We start from the raw sequence: 13,109 nt of genomic DNA on the forward strand, positions 1-13,109 counted from the left end.
ACCTGCTTCAGTCACCTCCATGGTCATTGGAACAAGTTGTTCTTATCCACCCATTTCACCTGGGAAAGTCTTCACATGCTTGTGGACAGAGTAGGAGCTGAAGAAATGCTTCTCAATTGACTAATTGTCCTCAAGGAACTTAACAGCATCGATAGGCAAGTGTAGCAGCAAGCACCCCACCATCCCCAGGGTGGCTGCCAATACAGGTTCTTAGATCTGCTTTGTTAAAAGAAAGCAACTCAAAATGGGCTAACAAGCTTACTTTAATCAGTCAAATATGTATCCTTTACCTAGTTCAAGGGAAAAAGGTCAGCACCCCGAACTTCAGAGTATTATTCTTCAGAGTATATATTATATATACTTCAGAGTATTATGTCTGTAGACATAATTATCAAGACAGAAACAGATCAAGTAGACAGGTTTCCAAACTGTCCAACCATTACATCCATACCAAATCAACATCTGGGTTTTTCAAAGCCAGGGGACTCTCAACAACGGCTTCCCAGAGTCTCATCTGATCAAATCACAGAACACTTCTCAAAGTGAGCCCCCAAAACAAAGCCTCACATCAGGGATTATATAGCCTTCTCCTGGCTCAGAGAACGTAACAATCTTCTGGACCCACTGCCCAATCAAAAAGTATCTACTGAAAAACAAGCCTCCCACCCCAGGCTCCAGGTGCACTTTAGCCTAGGGGCAGGGAAGATCTTAAAAATTTACATTCTCATTACAGCAAGTCAAAATTAAATATATGGGGAGGAAAAGAGACAGAAAAAATAGCAAAAAAATAATCGAGTCAAGATGTGTGAAAGAGCTAATTGGTGTCTGAGTGTTTAAGAATAAAAGAGATTACTGTGGGCCAGAATTATGGAGGAATTCATCCCAGAAGAGGAGAGATTTGGAATGGATCCATTCTGTCTCTTTTCCTCCCCATTTTGAGACACTAAAGGGATGCAACAATCAGGCCCTTAGTTCTCTGCAAGTATTGAAAGATCAATGTGGACATTAAGATAGATTATTTCTAAAGAAGTCAACCTCTATCTGATGGTGAGATGTGAGGTTAGGAGAGATGGGGTGGGGCTTAAACTGACCCTCAAATTGTACTTCAATGACTCCTTTAGTCAATGAATATTTAATACCTGTGCCAGGTAATGTATTGAGAACATGAAACAGATTTTTGTTGTTCAGTCATTTCAGTCATATCTGACTCTTTGTGGCTCCATTTGGGGTTTTCTTAGCAGAAATACTGGAGTAGTTTGTCATTTCCTTCTCCAACTCATTTGACAGGTGAGGATACTAAGACAAATAGGGATAAGTGACTTATCCAAGGTCACACAGCTAGCAAGTATCTAAGGTCAGATTTCAACTCATGTCTTCTTGACTCTGGACCTGGTGTTCTATATACTAGACTATCTAGCTGCCCCAGGGAACAGATTCAGAGACAAAAATTAAATAGTTGCTGCCCTCAATGAGCTTGCATTCTATTTGGTGAGACAACATGAATACAGATAAGTAAATACAAAGTATATACAAAATTAGTACCAAAGGAATTCCAAGACTGAGGCACTAAAAACTGGCAGGCATTAGGGCAGACTTTGTGAGGAAGCCCTTGAGCTGAACTTTGAAGGGAAGTAAATATTAAGATCTACGAGGTGGAAAGAAGGAGATGTATTTCAGGTAAGGGGTACAGGGTGGGCAAAGTCAAAAAGGTGGGAAATGACATGACCAAAATGTAAACTGCGCAGAAAAAGCATAATGTACAAAAATCTTGGAAAAGTAGGTTAGAGTCATATTTTGAAGGATTTTTAATGCCAAACAAAAGAGTTTGTATTTTATTCTAAAGGTAATAGGAAACTAGAGTTTCTTGATGGACTGAGTAACATGGACATACCTGTGCTTTAGGAATGTAAAAAAAAAGGAGATGTGTTGTAATGGAATGTAAATTTTTAGGATCTTCCCTGCCCATAGGCTAAAGTGCACCTGGAGCCTGGTGTGGGAGGCTTGTTTTTCAGTAGATACTTTTTGATTGGCCAGTGGGTCAATAAGGTTGTTACATTCTCCGAGCCAGGAGAAGGCTATATAAGCCCTGATGTGTAGCTTTGTTTTGGGGGCTCACTTTGAGAAGTGTTCTGTGATTTGATCTGGACTCTGAGAAGCCATTATTGAGAGCCCCACCCTGGCTTTGAAAAAAAAAACCCAGAAGTTGATTTGGTATGGGTGTAATGTTTGGACAGTTTGGAAACTGTCTACTTGATCTGTTTCTCTGTCTTGGTAATTCTGTCTGTATATTTTGAAGTTTGGGGTGCTGACCTTTTTCCCCTGAACTAGGTAGATGATAAATATTTGACTGATTAAAGTAAGTTTGTTAACCAATTTTGAGTTGCTTTCCTCTTTCAAAGCAGATCCAAGAACCTGTGTTGGCAAGAACCCTGGGGACAATAGGGGTGCTTGCTGCTACACGTGTGAAGGATGGGTTGGTGAAGAGAGACACTAGAGACAGGGCTATCAGGTAAGAGGCCATTGTAATACTGGGATTAAGCCTTGGTAGTTGAGCTTTGGCTACAAGATACAAGAGGCATCATAAGGGTCAAATCTACAACACTTGCCCTCTTACTTAATATATGGAAAGAGGGAGAAGAAGGAGTTAAGGAATGCTCCAAAGTTAAATACAAACAGCAAATAATGGGCTTGGGGAGTTGAAAAATGGAAATTTATTGAACTTTTCTCCAAATCTGAGAAAATAATAATAACAGAAGGAAACTGTTTCTAACAGACCACAGAAGAAAATTACTCATTATTTTAGATCATTTCTACAAATATTTACTGAGTGCTTACTTTGTCTCATCTCTGTATGACCTGGGCAAATCATTTAACTTCTCCCTGCATTCTAGGTAACTCTTGAAAAGTATATATGACAGGGGCAGCTAGGTGTCCAGTGGGTAAAACACTGCCTTTGGAGTCAGGATACCCTGAGTTCAAATCTAACCTTAGACACTTACTAGCTGTGTGACCCTGGGCAAGTCACTTAACCTCAATTGTCTCCCAAAAAAGAATATGTATGACATATGACAAAAAAGAATATGCAGAAACAAAAAATTAAATAGTTCCTGCTCTCAATGAGCTTGTATTCTATTTGGTGAGACAACATGAATACAGACAAGTAAAGATCCTACCTACATTGAAGTAGCACACTCATATTAATGAAATCCCAGGTCCAATGCCTATTCTTTATATTTATTATGTCCACAGTGCCCATAATACAATTAGGAATGCAAAGGTAGCTACTGATGATGTAAAAATACAGCTCTTTTAGTCCAGAATGAGTCAACAGGATTCTTAATATTCTCATAGCTGAGTAAATGAGGAATAGATTGCAGATAGTGTCCTCAGCTTAGACGTAAAGTCTTATCTGATCTACCTCAAATGAAACAGAGGCAGTTTGTACTGCAGTGGATAGTACCAGGCCTGGAGGCAAGGAGACTTAAGCTCATCTCTGGCCTCTGGTATCTAATGAGCTGTGTGACCCTGGACAAGTCATTTAACCTCTGTTTCTCTTAGTTCCTCAGCTGTAACATGGAGGTAATAACTGTACCATCTTCCAGGACCATTTGTGAGGATCAAATGAGATGTTTATAAAACCTTTAGTGCAGAGCCTGGCACAAAGTAGGTGCTTTATAAATGCCGAATTTTATTGTTTCTCAGCCTCTTTTTTTTACATTATTACCTTTTTGGTGAACCTTGGTTCAGCTAGGTGGCACAGTGGATAGACTTCTAGCCCTGAAGTCAGGAAGACTCATCTGCATGAACTCAAATCAGGCTTCTGAAACTTATTAGCCAAGTCACTTAACACTGTTTGCCTTAGTTTCCTCATTTTGAAAATGATCTGGAGATGGAAATGGAAAGGCTCTCCATGCAAAGAAAGTCCCAAATGTGGTCACAAAGAATTGAACACAGCTGAAAACAGCTGTAAAATGACACCAAAGAAGCCCCTCATTTCAGCCATAAAGGTACTAGTCCATACAGTGGTCACCTCCTGGGCAAGCGATGGGGCTGAGAGGGAAAGTTTGCACTTGAAATATCCCAGATCTATTTAAAAGCACCCAAGAAATGTCGTCAGGGGAGAGAGATTGGTCTAGAAGTGGGGAAACAAGGAAGCCCAAAAGCTTTGTTGATTGAGTGATTGGCAGTGGCTTTTGGGGGAGAAGGAAGAGTAAAGTTGCATGTGTAGGGCTAGAGGGATTATGTAGAGACCCCCTGAGTTGTGTGTGAAGTGTGCTCCAATCAACTTCCATGGACACATGGATGACTGGGTCTCAGAGTGCCAGGGATAAGTAAAGGTTTGGGCAACCCTGGTCTCCTCTGACAGTGGTTTTCCATGAATAGGGGCTAGCATTGAGGTGAGGGAGGAAATGGGCATCTAGTCTAAACCAGATTTAAATTTCCAACATGGTACATTTCCAAATGCTCAACTTCTAGCCAGAATTACACTTTAAATGTCCTGCATTTAGGCCAGTTTCACTCTTCCAAATGATTTTTCTTCTGGATTCTGAAAGTTTTCCTTTCTTATCCAAAGTAGAAATGTCAAGACAACAGAGGATTAACCTCAGTTGGTCCCATCACAGTTTTCATTGGTCCCCCTAGGTCTCTTCTACCTCAAAATCTGTCCACGATCACAGGAAATAAGGGTAAAGGCAAGATTTAAAGTCACATCTCTCCAGGGTCTAAAGCCAGGTGTCTTTCTATTTCCCCACTGGATGCGACATAGGATCTCTGGGGGCTGGCATCACAGAACAGATGAGGAAGCCCCAACAAATTGTCTGGCCCATGACAGCTCAACTTGACCCCTTTAGTTAAATGGAAACCCCAACGTACATTTAATAATCAATTTGTTAATTAGGCTAATCATAATAATTGAATGGGCAAAGCATCAGACAAACTGAGACCAGGGAAAGACTTTAGCTTTACAGGGGTCTGGTTTGGACAGAAATGAAAGGAAAAGGGTAGATCACAAAATAATATTTAATATATTAATATAATAGTATAATATGCATTTCTCTCACCATGAAATTTTGTGATTTATCTTTCAATTATATTTATTAAGTCAACGAATTATGGAAGATTTCCTCTGATGATTCTGAAGACCTATATAGAAAGATTTGCAAAGCACTACACATATACATCCCGTGAAGTTAATGGCATGTATAGGTCATAACTCCATTTGACAGATGAAGAAACTAAGCCTTGGAAAGATTAAGTGGTGACATCAGCAAGAAGTGTGAGAATTTGGATTGAATTCAGGTCAACTCATGAAGCCAAGACCAATGTGCTTTCTACATCACCATACCTTCACTCACTGTCTTCTGTGAAATAAATATTCTTTAGAAAGTGGTGGAAAAAAGAAATACAACCACTTTATCACGCTAACAGTCTTCTTTGAATGTATCTCAAAATCCAAGGAGGCATCTATATTCTCCAATGCTCAGAGGATCAAAATGACTAGCAGGAAATGACCCCAGAGGGCATCTAGCCCAATTTTATCAGACCCCAGATATTACACTGAAGCAGAATTGTGCAAAATCTGGTGCGGTGCATAGAGTGTTGGCCTGGAAGTCAGGAAGAACAGAGTTCAATCCTGCCCCAAGCATTTACTCTCTGACCCTAGACAAAGTTGCCTAATCCCTCTCAGCCTCTGCGCTATGGGAGTTGCAATAATACTAGTCTCCCTGGTTGTGGTCAGGATCTAGTGAGGTAACAAATGAAAATCGCTAAGTAAACCTTCAAAGCTCTATACAGATGCCAGCTAGGATTTTGATGCAGGCAACTCAAGGCAAGGAATCTTCCCAGTTTCTCTCCCAATAGTAGATGGCACACCCTCTGGGACTTAGTATCACTCAGAATTTTCGGAGGCAATGAGATGGGAAGTGACTTTGCTAAGGTAACACACCCAGTTTTGTCCCAGGAATGTAGGTCTTCCTGCCAGAGGCCAACCTCCTGTCCACTGCATCTAGAAGGAGACTCGGTATTGGGTAAAGGTTGGAGTGTTGGACCTGGAATCCTGAAGAAGGGAGCAAGCTTCTGCCTCTGTACCCCTGAGCAAGTCATCCAACCTTTCTGATCCCCCAGACGGTAAAGGCAAAACTCATAGCTTAAATCAAGGAGATCTGGAAAGGATTCACTGACCTAGGTTTTGTCCAAGCATTCTGAAATATTTCATGTTTTAAAGAGTTTCCTAAAAGGATTTATAAGGACTTAGAAGTGCAAACAGAGTGTAAAACGTCCTACTCCATTCTCCATTTTGGCCTTGAAATAGCTCATTTTAGTCAGCAGCAGCAGCATCATCTTCATCGGGTCATTCCCTGTTTCCAAGGAGCCCTTGCCAGAAACCCAGAGATTCTGCTCACAGAAAAGAGGGGTTGGTTTGTCTCCTACCATTTGGAAGATCTCACCCATTGCAATGGTGCTGGGACCCAAATGAGAGATGAGGAAGTGCTATAGCAGGAATTACATCACATCCATACTGTCTTCCTTCCAAGGCTAGAGATTCATCACAGAGATGAGTGAAAAGTGAGAAGAGAACCTCAGTCCAAATGAATGGTGATGAAACAGAATATTTCTTTCTGAAATTTGTACAAGAACATTCTCCCCAGATTCTCACTGTGTCTGGAAGAGACACTCAGCAGTTAACTGCCCTTAAATAGCCATGCCCATTCCCAGAATAAATATTAGCCATATATGCACAGCCCACAAATACATCAGGGATTCCCAATTTGGGATATGAATATCCCAAGGGAGTAGAAGGTGATCACAGGGTATTGGGAATACTTGCCAACTAATTTTATTATCCCTTTGCAATTAATTTTATTTCTGATTTGCATAAGAGGGAGCTAGATGGGGGAGGGGGGAATGGATAAAATGCCAGGAGTCAGGAAGTCTTATTTTTCTGAAATCAAATCTAGCCTGAGACATCTTGTAGCTCTGTGACCCAGGACAAGTCATTTAACCCTGTTTTTCCCAGTTTCCTCATACAAAAATTGGGGTGGGGAAGGAAATGCCTAACCATTCCATCATCTTTACAAAAACAAACAGGCAAACAAAAAACAAACCCCAAATGGGATGACAAAATGTTGGACAGAACTGAACTGAAATGAAAAAACAACAAGAATGTGTATAAGTAGAGGGAAAGATAAAATTTATTTCATTTTATATCAAACAGAGCTCAAAGTTGGGTTTACAGAAATTCCAAGAGGATAGGACTAGAAAAAAAAGTTCAAATTAACTCACACAGTGGAAAAAGGTAAAGAAAAAGAAAAGTCTCCAGTTGGAGAGCAGGGAGCCTCTTCTTCATCATGAAGGAGGTGATGCTCATCCTCCTGCAGGGAAGGCTGGAAATTGAAGGCCCACAGCCAGGGGGGTGGGTTGAGGATGCCTCCCTGGAGAAATGCTCAGAGACAGGAAGAGCAGAAAGCACAGAGACCAGAGTCCACTGGACAGAGAGTCATGGGACCAGCCTCTGATGCTGGAAGTGGGGGGCCAGGGGAAAAGATGGGTGTGACAGGAGCTGTGAAGAAAATGGGGTAGAACCTGTAGATGAGGGAGTGCTGGAGGACGTTGTAAAAGGCCAGAGTGCCAGAAGAATATTCCAGGTACACGCCAACTCTGGGCACAGGGCTTTTCACTCGATGGTTCAGTGAGCCGGGATAGGTCTGTAGATAGTAATCCTCTTCCTTCTTGACACAGCAAAGCAGGAACAGAGAAGCACAGGTGTCCTCATTCCTGCCCCTCTTTTTCCTCAAGAAGGGGCTATAGATCCCCAGTATCCACTGAGGTAACTGAGTCACATCCACCTCCCAGTACTGTCTGCCTGAGCTGAAGGCCTGCTCAGCAAAGACATAATGGCCAACAGCATCCTCGGGGTACTTGGTCCCCACCTGCCAGACTTCTCCAGCCTTCACACTCTTCAGATCCTCAGAAATAATTACACAGGGACTGGCTGCTGTGGGATCCATTATGAGGTCCACTCTGAATCGCCTGAGCATCTCCATCATGCCTGGGATAGGGTATTCTCTCAGCTCTGGGCTGACAGCCTTGGCCCTTTGGGACAGCACTGAGGCACTCCTTCCCAGCAAGTGCTGGACTTCCCATAACAGATCCACATTGAGCTGGTGACCTGCTTCCTGCAGCTCTAGTATGAGGGCCTGGAGGGTGTGCACATGCTGGGATAGTCTGTCCTGCTCCGCCCTTTCATCTTGCTTCAGCCTTTCAAGACATTGGAATTCTTCGTCCAAAAGGAATTGGTGCAGCTTGTTAAATTCTTCTCTGATCATCCAGTGACACTCAACAGCAGTTATCTCCTCCCCAGAAAGAAGTTCCTCAGCTTCCTCCAAATGTTTCTCCAAGCGACTCTGAAGGAGCTGTAGCTTTTTCCTGCAATTGTGAGCAGCCTCTACTACAGGAGAGAGCTTGTGAGCCCCATGCTCTGGGCTCTGGGCACATCGCACACAGAGTAGTGTCTGGTCATCTTCACAAAAGAGCTTGAATGTCAACTTGTGCCTGGCACACTGGCGCTGTCCTTCAGCACTCTGCAAGTTCTCAGAGCAGAGCTGTTTGACCAGATCAGTCAGCTCTGCTAGGCGCCCATTGACTCCTGGGATTTCCGTGGTCTGGGCCACTTGCCTGCATTCAGGGCAAGAGGAAGGTGTAGCTCCAAGTCTCCAGCTCCAGGACAGACATGTTCTGCAAAAGCTGTGCCCACAACTGATGGTGACTGGCTCAGAGAAGTAGCTCCTACAGATGCCACAGGTGATTTCCCCCTGCAATCCCTGCAGTTTTTCCCTAGCAGCAGCCATTCTTCTCTCTCCAATTGCCTCTCTTCTCCAATAGCTGAGAAGAAGAGACTTCAGCTCCACTCAAGGCAGTGCTTTTGAGGGTCAGGATGGTCTCCTTTTAAAGAAGGCAGCCCCGCCCCTTCAGGGCCTCCCAGAGAAGATGTGAACTCCTCTATCCTGGAATCCTGCAGTCAACGTGTGAACTCTTGCTGGGTGCAGTGCCTTGAGGCCCCCAGAGTTCACACCTCTGGTGGAGTCCTTAGGAAGGACAGGTTTCATCCAGCTGAGAGCTTCTGTGCCTATGAGGAGGAATGGTATGAACACATGAAGGTGCATCTCAATGGACTTTCCAATGTGATTTGTGCACAGATGCTGTGTAGACAGAAGAGTCTATGGGCAGGTTCATACCCTCCCCTTTCTCACCCAATCAGTTCCCAAGTCTTCTCAAGAATCCTTTCCATCCTTCTCTTTCCATCCACTTACTGAATGTCAGAAAATTTGAGATTAGAAAAGGACCTTTCTTAGCCATTTAGTCCTATGTACACAGGAAGGCCATCTCCATCATAACAAATTCAAGAAGTGAATGTCCATTCACTGCTGCAGGAGGAAAGTGGCCACCCACATTGGGGTTCTCATGGCTTCTTTTCCACTGCAGTGATTTCCACATCTGTCTCTCTGCTAACTGCCTCCTTCCTCCCTAATCCATCCTCTCTGCAGTTGCCAAATAACCTTCCTCAAGCAATTTGAAGATTGAAAATATCTAAAAAGTAGAGTGGCTAGGTGGTGCAGTGAGTAAAGCGCTGGCCCCAGAGTCAGGAGTACAAGTTTGCTTCAGCCTCAGACACTTAACACCCACACAAAAATACTAGTCCTGTAGCCTTGGGCAAGTTACTTAACCCCAATTGCCCTCCAAAAAGCAAAAATAAATATATAAAAGGAATATATAAAAATATAAATATATAAAAGGAAAATAAGAGGAATAATAGAACAACAATCCCTTGTTTCTTATATCAATGATTAGAATGCATTTTTCTCATTATTTTCCCAGATAAATGTAAAAACAATTTTACCATTCTTTTCTTTTTGAGTTTCCTTCCCTGAGACAGCAAGCATCTGATATTGGTTACACATGTACAATCATGTAAAATATATTTCAAATTAATCATGTAAGTTATTTTTTAAAAAATAATTCAGCATGAAGGGTAATTTATTTAATTTAATTTTTATATTTAATTTTAATTCCCTCAGATAAATCCTGAGTGGGCTTACTAAGGAATTTTTCATTCCCTACCCTCTTGACCCTACCACCACCAATTGTTTTCCTAATGGGAGCTCCTATAGGGCAGTGGATGGTTTGTTTTTCTCTGTTTTTTTTTTTTACTCTGAACTTAAGAAATATAACATACATTCCCATAACATGATAGAATAGTAAAAAAAAAAAAAGGGGGGGGGTTATTGCACACGAAACTGCAAATCTATTATGTACAACTTGTTATTTCTTTAAAATACATAATAAACTTACAATGCATTTTTTCCATTTTCTTTCTTCCTTTCCTTTGAAAAACATTGTGACACTAATTCACTGTTGGTTTTCTAATACCTTCTACAGTGTCTGGCATAGAACAGTTGGCTAAAAAATGTTAGCCAAATCAAATTTAATTGAGTAATAATGACTAATAAAGGCAACAGGATTGGGAAGGCAAGAGCTTCTTTTTACCTTGAGACATATTCCTTCTTTTCATCAAGTATTGACCAATGTCCTTCTAGCTTCTCTAGAGCTATTCTGGTGTTAGGGCTTAGGTAAGGGTTGCTTTCAGCACCTGGGCATAGGATAGGGCTAAAAGGGAGACTTGCATTTGAAACATTCCTCATCCATGTAAAAGCCTCAGGAATGGTTGGCAGGGGAGAATTTGGTCTAGAAGCAGGGAAGGAAGAGTCCTGAAAGCTGTTTTCATTGACTGATTGAGAGTGTTTTCTGTGGGAGAAGGAAGGGCTCCAGATTTATGTAAAGGACATGGTGTTGGAAGAGAGTTGGAAGAATTGTGTAAAGACCTGTGAGTTCTGGGTGAAGGGTTCTTCAATCAGTTTCTCTGGACACACAGATGGATAAGTGAGACTAAGAGTGCCAGGGTGAATGAGGAAGTGGCCAGCTCTGGTCTGCTCTGACAGTGGTGTTCTATGGATATGGGTTAGTATGGTGGGGGAGGGGGGGCAAGAACTGGGGAGGGAAGGAAAGGGGCATCTAGTCTAAGGCAGGTATGAATTTCTCAGAAGGTATGTTTCCAATGGCCGACTTCCAGCCAGAAATGCAGTTTGAACATACATTAGGCAATTCTCACTCTTAAGAATCATTATCATTCTGGGTTCTGAAAGATTTCCTTTCTTGTTCAAAATAGAAATGTCAAAACACAGAAGGGTTAACCTCAACTGGTCCCATGACAGTTGACTTCTTCAGGCCCCCCAGTCTCGTCTATCTCAAAATCTCTGATCAATTGTAATTAAGTCACCTGCCCATAGTTACAGCAATTAAGGGTAAAAGCAAGATTTGATGTCACATTTCTCCAGTGTCTGAACCCTGCCATCTTTCTACTACCTCAGTGGCTGTCACAGAGGCTTTGTGTTGGTTGTGATAATAGAACACATGAAGAAGCCTCAAGAAAGCATCTGGCCCACCAGAGCTCAATCTTGCCTATGCAATTTTGTGGTTTTATTTTGTATTTCATTTATGTAGTAAGTGATTTGTGGAAGATATTCCTCAGATTTTTATAGTTCTATATAGCAAGCTTTAGGGAAAAGCATTTAATCCTATTTGCCTCAGTTTCCTCATCTATAAAATGATATGGAGAAGGAAATTGCAAACCACTCTGGTATTTTTGTCAAGAAAACTTCAAATTAAGTCATTAAGAGTTGAACAGAACTGAAAACAACTGAACAAAATCAATAAAAGTATTCCTCATTTAAGTTCAAATAGTGCTAGCTATTTTTGAACTCAGTCTTAAATCTCTAGCCTCCAAGCACCTATCCAGACCATGCCCCATACCTAGAACTCACTCTGTCTTCATCTATATCTTTCATAATTATCTTCTTTGAAGCTCACCTAAGGTGCCACCTTCTCCATAGAGCCTTCCAGGATTACCACTTATGGTGGCATTCTCTTTGTTGCACAATTATATGTGGAGGTTTTTCTTTTTTTTGCCTTTTGGAGGGCAATTGGGGTTAAGTAGCTTGCCCAAGGTTATACAGCTAGTTTTTTTGTATGGGTGTTAAGTGTCTGAGGCCAGAACAGAACTCGGGTCTTCCTGACTCTGGGGCCGGCGCTTTACTCACTGCACCACCTAGCTGCCCAGGTTTTTCTTTTTTAAGAAAATTTTACATTTTCTCCTTTACCTCCCACTCCCATCCCCCATCCCCCATCATTCTGTATTATATCTGTGTGTTATGCCACCAAGTAGCAAGTATGACAAACCTTTTGGTTTCTCCAGCAGAATCTAAACTCCTTAAATGCAAAAACTGTCCTCAAAAAAGATCTAGGTATGCCAAACACCTAACAAGGGACTTTGCAGATATTAGGTGCTTAATAGTGGGTATTCATTTAGGATATAGATTGAACAAGACAACTTCTGAAGTAATTCCAACTTTCAAAGTTCTGGGAGTTTAAAAAATTAGAAAAACAAAACACTTTTATTCTGTGTAGGAGATCCTAAAATAAATGGTCTTCTTAGCCTAGCCCAGTGCCTTACCTATTATAAGCCCTCCAAAACGACTTATTGGATGAATGACTGAAACAAGTCTTTGTTAATTCCATGAAAGTACTGAAAAAAAAATCTGATTCTTGCCCTGAAAACAAAATAGTTCACTAATAGACCGCCCCCTCTTCTCAGCTAGTTCTTGTAGCACATTGTAAAACCACTCACGAGCAACTTTCCCGAGGACTGCTGCTGCAAATAACTTTAATATTCTGATTGCATAGTAGAATGAAGTCTATTTATTCAGCAAGAAATTAAAGCAAAATATTCACAACAATATAACATAACTTTTTACTAAGTGACCATATAGTCTTTAAAAAAAAAAAAGATGTTATTCAGTAAGTCACAGTCTCCTCAATCAATAGAAAGTACCCATCTAAAGTCTTCTTTCATCTTGATTGGAGGCTGGCTTCCAATCATCCTTAACTAGATCATCCTTAAGAGGTAATCATTCTTAAGGGGTAGTGGAAGCTACAAAGGTCTTCCACCCCTAGGACATAGTAAATCACAATCTCATCAGTCAGTCAGCACTAAGAAC

General features: G+C 41.5%; 1 protein-coding gene across 1 annotated transcript; it reads right to left on the bottom strand.

The window, feature by feature from the left end:
• Window positions 1-7,442: 7,442 nt before the first annotated feature.
• On the bottom strand, window positions 7,443-8,846 carry LOC138161468 (probable E3 ubiquitin-protein ligase TRIML1). The gene has a single exon (XM_069088251.1). It carries the CDS (start codon window positions 8,844-8,846, stop codon window positions 7,443-7,445), a length of 1,404 nt encoding a protein of 467 aa, XP_068944352.1.
• Between the last annotated feature and the right edge of the window lie 4,263 nt (window positions 8,847-13,109).

This window comes from Petaurus breviceps, unplaced genomic scaffold, assembly GCF_028583685.1.
Source record: "Petaurus breviceps papuanus isolate PSGF00001 unplaced genomic scaffold, PetGlider_PUasm1.0 185, whole genome shotgun sequence".
Lineage (NCBI taxonomy): Eukaryota > Metazoa > Chordata > Mammalia > Diprotodontia > Petauridae > Petaurus > Petaurus breviceps.

Coding starts and splice junctions, on each gene's coding strand:
- LOC138161468 (XM_069088251.1), bottom strand. CDS start 8,846: ATGGCTGCTGCTAGGGAAAAACTGCAGGGATTGCAGGGGGAAATCACC.